Here is a 7,940-nt window from a genome sequence, read left to right on the forward strand (position 1 = left end):
TTTGAGTTCTTATTTTCAGATATTATCACTCTAAACAACCACAACACGCCTCCAGGGAGATCAACGTTATTAATAATAATAATAATAATAATACTAGTAAATCCCACAGGAAAGATTATACATTTTCATTAATACAGTACTAAAAAAGGCATCTCCATGCACTCAGCATCATTAGCTTATTCCCCCTCAGGCAAAATGGATTTTCAGATGAGTTGTCAGACAAGCAGATCATAGTGGTTCTTCCCACTGTACAGTAGCCTCACGACTTTCCTGGCTCTTTCTTTTATCAAGCCCTTACCAAACTCAGCTCCATACTCAGCAATGGGAATAAAACCAGAGCCCCGCCCACCCTTTGCGTGCTGCAGTTGAATTGGACGTGAGGATGTTAATACATGAAACGGCACCTTTTTTACAACCCCTGCTCGTGTGTACACACACACACACACACAGCGGCATAAATATTGGAAGCAGCAACATTGATCCAAAATACCACAATGTGTATGAGTGTGTGGCCAGGGAATCAACGCCTCGAACCATAACAAGTGCACACTTAACAACAAGTTTTTTTTTTTTTTTTTTTAATTTTTGGGGGGGCAAGTAATTCACTACAAAAAATTTACTTGCAGCCTCCAGATTTAAGTTGGAGATCTCCAAGGCCCAAAATTATTACATGTAACATAGGTAGCTTTAAGAACATGAGATGGCATTTTCTTGATAAACAAAATCCATGCCCTGGTAAAATTTCCTTGTCCCCTTGTAATGTATCAAAGTATTTTTAGACTTGATTACAAATTTCCAATCACAGTTACAAGCTATTACAAAAGTTATAATAGTTGGGAGGACAGAAACTGAAGCGACTTCAGAATCACTAGAAACCAATTCAAATTGGAAATTGGAAAAAGAAAAAAACGTAAATGCAAAAGAAGTAAAGAGTCAATTGCCAAAACTAGTAAATATAACATCAGAGTATACATAGTTTGTGAAGATAAAAATATACCTCATGCTCCGGTATGTAAACAACAATTGGCTGCCTACACAACTTTGAAAGCACCTGGCAGAATAATAATGGTAAATTGTCAGTATGCAATGTCTAATAACAAGGGTATATAGCTTGTACATACAAATTATGCACTTTCACTCAGACATACAGATTAGCATCGGCGAATAAAAAACATTCAAGGTGAATTTAACAACCAGACAACAAGCAATGTGACATCAACAATATCCCAAAGGCAGATTATCCCTAGCTTCCCCCGCCTCCCCAAAAAAAAAAAAAATAGAACAATAAATCTAACGGTTAAAAAGCAGCACCATGTCTTCCTTTTTTATTGAAACAACAAAAGTTTAATACATATGCAACAGTCCAGAGCACACCTCATTAGGTTCATGCAAATATAACCTTATAGCAGGTTCGGCAGCACTTATTACAAAGATCTTTTTTTTTATAAGTATAGAAGTGGGATCTGAACAAATTACAAAGATCTTAAAACAACTATTTAGACTAACAGAAAGAACTAACCAGTAGCTCTGACTCTCCTCCCCAGAAATCAGGTCGTTCGATGCGTTGGCAGTAACTACAAAAAGATATTTGTGAATAAATGGATAAACCCTCACAGTATTTGGCAATAAGCATACATCATAAAACCACTAATACCAATACCCATATGCTAAAACATACATCAGGTTGCCAGAATTTTAAAAGAAGATCCACAATGAATAGAAAGATAAAGGACCTACCGTTTTAAAGATTCCTCAACTGTAATTGCAACCAGTGCTTCTTCATACTGATGCCGTTCTTTATCATTTTCACATATAACCTCTCTCACAGCCATTCGTAATTCATCTGCATATTTACAACAGTTAGTTTGTACTAGGATTTGTTGAAATTTATTCCTAACAGCCTCTACAGAAGGACAAAAGATACAGTCCTCTGAAAGTTTAGTTGTCTGTTTAATATTAACAAATAAACAAAAAAAAAAGAAGATACAAAAGCCAAACTATGAAAACCAGGCAATAGCCCTTGCTCCTTATGTTCCTTGCATGCTCTGGAAGAATAATTTATGTGCAGTAGGTTTACAATCTCATTTAAAGGGCCATAATGAGTATCAAACATATGATCCATACAAGTCTGCATCTTACTGTTACAAATTTTTCTTTGAATGGGTCTGAGAAGTGATTTTAGGACAATAAATCCTAATTCTGTGTTTAATCATAGCTGGGCCAAGCTATAGAAATTCCAACAGTAGCCTATGGTAAAATATAAAGAAGTTTTCCAAAGCAAAACACAAATGGGATAGATCCGTTGATCTGGGCCCACCAACAAACCACTGAGAGTTAAACAAGACTATCTAGGCACTGTATAAAAAAAGGAGAAGAAGAAAAGAAAAGGGATTCAATTGTAGTTGAAAGTATATTACAAAGCACTCCTGGCTGACATATATTATGGTGCCTACATTAGATTAGAGGTCATACACCAACTATAATCCAATTCATGAGCCCTACAATTCTATATAAATAAACCCCACCCCCCCCCCCCCCCCCCAAAAAAAAAAAAGAGATAAAGAAGGAAACAAGGGATGAATCTAGCTAACTTGAACTCATTCATTAGAGTAAAGAGAAAGTGTCATGACTACTAATTGATAACTACATTGAGATGGTATGGAATAGGCAATGAAAAATAATGCCATCATGGACTCCTTTTTATAGAATGAACGTATCCTTGAGATTGGAATGGAGCTTTATGAACATGAACAGATCCAGCAAACCTGCATTTTCTCTCTCTTCTCGTGGGTTTAGAGAAATAGCCTTGTTGAAAGCCATACCTTTGACCTGATTTTATCATTTAAAAGTTATTTAGGAGGCAATGGTAAGTTTCAATACAGTTCAATGAACCTTCAGATATACCACAACCATTTTGTTAATAAAAGTGAAGACAGCACATAAAAACAATTTTTTTTTTTTTTTAAATAGGAAATGAAATGGAACACTCTCTCTTGTTATTAACTATCCATTATTTAATGATGTAAAAACTCCTAATTCTTCAGTTTTAGCCCCTTTTATATGTTTTGTTCTACAATTTGCCACATGCCCCATGGACCATTACATGAATAACTACAATAACCAACTTCTTTCTTTATTAGCATAAATGGGATTTTCTTCTCATCTTGTTTCCATCTTTTCATGGATGATATTCTTTACTTAGTGTTACATTTAGTGGATAACTTTGTTCGTTCTTTCCCCAAGATGGTGTTCTTTCTATATGTCTCTTACTTCTCTTACAAAAGACCAAAGTTTTTATATCGTGCAACTATCCAAGGAAAGTTCAAGCCAAATATTAGCTTATGCTTGGAGGGATTGGCCAATGTTACAATTTGAAAACTTGGAATCACTATAAACCACAGGAATTTCTCCCTCCAAGACAACGTAGGATTTCATTCACCACCCTCCAATATTCAATCCAGGTATGACAATTTCCCCCCCTTAAATCTCACTCACCAATATGGGATTGACGTGTTTGATTGGTTTTTATACCACTTATTACAACCAAGAAGAGCCTAATCCACATATGAGCTAATGCTCCAAAATAACTAGTCAATGTTCCAATCAGAGTCCCTTGGAATCATTACAAGCCTCAAGAACTTCTCCTTCCTGGGTAATAAAGGATTGCATTTACCATTCTCATATACTCAATCCGGAGTGTTAGTGTAAAAATAGTATGTTGGCATGTTCTTATGACAGAACTTAGTCCAAGTGAGTTGTAAATATGTTGAGTAGAGTCCAAGTTGCAATTGGAACAAAAAATGCAAAGATTGCAAATTCGCAAGATCTGATAAGATTGATCTAGCCGGAGTAAATTAGTCATAACTTTGATTCCCATATCGAATTGAGGTGATATTGGTGTCTTTGGAAAGCTAACTCAATCATCTACAAATTCATGTTTCACAAGGATCTTCAAACTCCAATGTATACAGCGTCAAAACTGGACAAAAAGTTCACTTAACAGTTGCTCGAGTGAAAATTCCGGGAATTGATTTTTTACTAGGGTTTGGACTCTTTAAGTGGTCTTCTCAAACCTTAAAGGCTAATTTGGACACTCAGAATATCTATGAATAGTAGTGAAATGGTTTGTGAATAGTAGTGAAATCGTTTGAATTAAGATGCTTTATTGGGTTTTGAGAAATAAGAGATAAAAAGTTAAATAAAAATATTATAAAGTTAAAAAATTGTATGAATATAATTTTAGTATTATTTTTGTTTTGAAATTTGAAAAAGTTATATTGTTTTTAATGTTTTGTTTGGAAGTTTGGAAAAATTGTAATGATTAGGCAATGTCTAGATGAAAAAGTTGAAGATCTAAAATTGAAAAGTGTTTTATGTTTGAGTGATGTTTGAGAATGAAATATCTTAGAATACTTGAGAACACCTTGTTACCCAAACAAGGCCTAAGTATATATAGAACAATATGCACGACTTTTGGGGTAGGGTGAGGGGTCAGAACTGCCATATTCATTGTATTTTAAAGAGAAAACCCTAAGGAGATTCATTGTGCATTGAAGATCGGTTCTCTCTTAATAAACAAATAAACAGACCTACATTATATTGTGCTCATGTTCGAGTTCTACTGAGTCCATAGGTGTGAACATGTTCATTGGCTGGAAAGATTTTTGGAGCTGTCTGGGTGCAGAGATCGAGTTGGTGCTCGTGGTGAAACTATAAAAAGGCCAGAGGTCTGAAGCTGCCATGGTGCAAAGATCAAGTGGGATACTCATAGTGTTACAAGCTAGATTTAGTTACTTTAAGGGTTTTGTAACTGTTTCTAAATTGGTTGTAACAAACTTAATTTCTATAGTGGATTTTAAGTGATGACTAGAGTGGTTTTAGACTTTGAAGACGTTCTTCAAATGAGTTTTCACTTCATTACCAAAATTTACGTGTTAATTATTTACTATGATCTGATTAATTACTTAATTGATTGACTGATTATAAATTTAAATAGTCCAGTAAATTTAGAAAACACCTATTCACCCCACTCTATGCGTCTTTGGGATCTGAACCACTGGTTTTTCACAAGGCATTACATATCGCCTCAAAATACACTAGTTTGGCCCCTTCTATGGATCATCAAAGTTTACCCATTAAATTTTATGCATTAATTTCTTATAAATGCATTATTAACCATGAGCTTTAAACACTTCATGTAGTTAATTTATTTGCCCTATCACGACCTTATAGCAGTAGCTGCAAGCTCAAAATGTTAAATCAGTCATAAACTAAATCAAAAGTTTTTTCTTCCACTCCCTAGAACTTGGTCTTAAGTTTGAACTTTTAATTTCAGTTTCCAGCTAGGTGAAGTGTTACTTAACTCATCCTATACTATTCAAAGCTTAAATTTCATCAGAATTCGAGATGAAAAGATAAAATTGAAGCCATGAAAACTTTTTTAAAATCAATATTCAGAGAGATGTTACCAGGGCACGAAAAAGACAGCGGCCATCTCCGGCAACTCTCTGAATCGAGTAGCGCTCAACTTTCCTCATGGCTGGTGATCCTATGCCCCTGGTAAGCAACATTATTGTGGAAAAGCGTAACTGTCACAAATCCAAACTATAGTGACAATGGTGGACATATAAACTGTGGGGGTAAAAAATGAAAAACAAAGCGAAAGAAATGCTCATTTGTGAGATCGATTATGATTTCACCCTTAATAACAGAAATTCACCAAAAAAGGAACTGTGCTACTAAAGAACTTTTTGAGTTTGAGATTTAGGTTGTCTGTTAGTAAATTACAAACACACATGTTCATACATATATCTAGAAGAAAATAACTTATGGGGAAAGAAAAAATAACTTACAATGGTGGTCCAATTTTAGCAAAGAACCTATGGCTATTGTATTCAAGGAAAGCCGTAGGACATGGTTGAGAATTCGGAATTGAAATTGAAGGAACCGGAGAAGAGACCAGCTCGAAGTTAGCAATCCCATTCCTTAGCTGCTCAAGAATAACCTCTGCATATATTTATCAAAAGATAGTGTATATTAATATATATATATATATATGTGTGTGTGTGTGTGTGTATGTATGTATGTATGTATTAGTGCTCTGTTTGGTTTTGGAGAAAACCAAAGTGTTAAAAGAAAGAGAAATTTCGAATCTTCCCATCTAAGATTTTCAGTCAAATGAAATCCGGGACTCGGAAATAAGATGGAATGCAAGTTTGGAGTTTGTGAGATGTTTAGGATACTACCGTTCGAAAGCTTGTCCGCCATGACCACTCCACGAAGTGAGAGTGCGAAAGCAGCGAAAGATAAGGGAAAACGGGTGAGAGAACTAGAACGGCGACGTTTGGGTTTCGAGTACGGTCTTGCTTGTTCTTGCCAATTGTCAAAACGAGGTCGGTTCACATGGTCCCACTCTGCGTGAAACGTGGAGTTCACATCTATTTAATTTTTTTTTTAATAAACCTCATTGTATTGATATCCTGCTTGTATAAGATACAGCGTACAGTTTGTCAATAACCAACTGATTAGTAATCAAATCTGGACCTCCTCTACCCAATGCATGTCATCCTCACAATATAAACCCATCTTAGCCAATTGATGAGCTCTCTCATTACTCTCTCGATGAGTAAAACCCACCTCCCACCGATTAAAATTGCTCAGTTTCTACTGTAAACCTTCCACCACATGACCAAATTTGGAATCATCCTCGTCCTTTTTCATAACAACATCATTGACTCCCTTTGCATCCCCTTCAAACATAACATCCCCTAACCCCAATTCTTCACACAATACCATTCCTTCTCATAGTGTAGTACATTATGCAATAAAAGCAAAACTACTATATCCCCTTTTAGCACACTTTACAGTAGTTACCTCTATATTACAGTCTTTAATTACAATCACAATTCACATACTCTGAGTAGACTCATTTAAAACAGTATCAAAATCGGCCTTAAGTTTCATCCCCAGACTTTTTCCATTCCTTCCCTCCACCATGCTCTGTAGCAATAGGCCCCCTTTCTACCTCCCCCTATCTTCCCTTGAGCCAACTTAAAATCCTCTTACCCTGCCAATCAAATCTATACAACATTAGCAGGATCTATGAATTTATTACCAAGCACAACTTTATTTCTTCTATGTCATATGTATATCATAATCATGACCATTTTCTCAACGGTATCAATAGTAAGTCTACCGTATCTATTTAGGTTGAGTTATTTTTCTTCTGTATAAGGGAATAGGCAAGGCTCTGGGCTTAAAAGGGATTTTAAACACATTTATTGAATCTGATATCCATATTTATTATTATGATTATTATCATGTAGGCTGATTATTTTATAATTATTATTGAACTTAATTTCATGATATAAATGTTTGGTTTATATAGAATTTTTATATAAAAAAAATTACAGAATAATATGACTTAATATAATACCTCATATCTATTTTATAATAAAAGATTTCACAATTTGTAAACTTTTTTATATAACATTTCTATGTAGACCTAGCATTCCTCTTATTCACAAATGATAAGACTACACAAAGGGCTCACATATCTTACGATGAAACAATAATGAAATTTTACCTTAGAGCGAGTAAGTTTTTATATAATCATTTAGAAAAAGGATGATATTCACTCAAAATAATTAAGTTTTTTATAATGTGTCGTTTTTTTTTTTTTCCTGAAAATCTTGCACGCGCTAGACTTGTATCAAGCACTACCCTTCACATCAAAGTTTTGAATTTCATTTCATTGGCTATTTTGATTTAAATACAAGAATATTTCAACACCGATATGTACCAATGCACAACTTTAAAAATACCGTGTTGTATATCAACTAGGAACAGAATCATTAAATTGCTTTAATTTTTGGTAGGTTTTATATGCTAAGATTATTAAATATCACACTCGAAAACTTACAAAATGTCAAAATTCCTAT

At 34.5% G+C, this 7,940-nt stretch overlaps 1 protein-coding gene across 2 annotated transcripts; it reads right to left on the reverse strand.

Annotated features, from left to right (window-relative positions):
• Window positions 1-56: 56 nt before the first annotated feature.
• On the reverse strand, window positions 57-6,402 carry LOC122275096 (OVARIAN TUMOR DOMAIN-containing deubiquitinating enzyme 3). Of its 2 annotated transcripts, none has more exons than XM_043084048.1 (8): window positions 6,246-6,402; window positions 5,853-6,006; window positions 5,469-5,556; window positions 2,766-2,829; window positions 1,738-1,843; window positions 1,520-1,574; window positions 998-1,051; window positions 57-359 (listed from the first exon to the last, which is right to left on the reverse strand). In XM_043084048.1, the coding sequence occupies exons 1-8, from the start codon at window positions 6,265-6,267 to the stop codon at window positions 216-218; spliced, it is 687 nt and encodes a 228-aa protein (XP_042939982.1). In that variant the 5' UTR covers window positions 6,268-6,402; the 3' UTR covers window positions 57-215. The 2 variants fall into 2 exon arrangements, with proteins under 2 accessions (XP_042939982.1, XP_042939983.1); XM_043084049.1 differs by having other exon boundaries at window positions 305-418.
• Between the last annotated feature and the right edge of the window lie 1,538 nt (window positions 6,403-7,940).

This window comes from Carya illinoinensis, chromosome 9 (assembly GCF_018687715.1).
Source record: "Carya illinoinensis cultivar Pawnee chromosome 9, C.illinoinensisPawnee_v1, whole genome shotgun sequence".
Lineage (NCBI taxonomy): Eukaryota > Viridiplantae > Streptophyta > Magnoliopsida > Fagales > Juglandaceae > Carya > Carya illinoinensis.

Coding starts and splice junctions, on each gene's coding strand:
- LOC122275096 (XM_043084048.1), bottom strand. CDS start 6,267: ATGGCGGACAAGCTTTCGAACG. Junction 1,575..1,737: donor GTTGAGGAATCTTTAAAACG/GTAGGTCCTTTA, acceptor ATCTTTTTGTAG/TTACTGCCAACGCATCGAAC. Junction 1,052..1,519: donor GAGGAGAGTCAGAGCTACTG/GTTAGTTCTTTC, acceptor TTATTCTGCCAG/GTGCTTTCAAAGTTGTGTAG.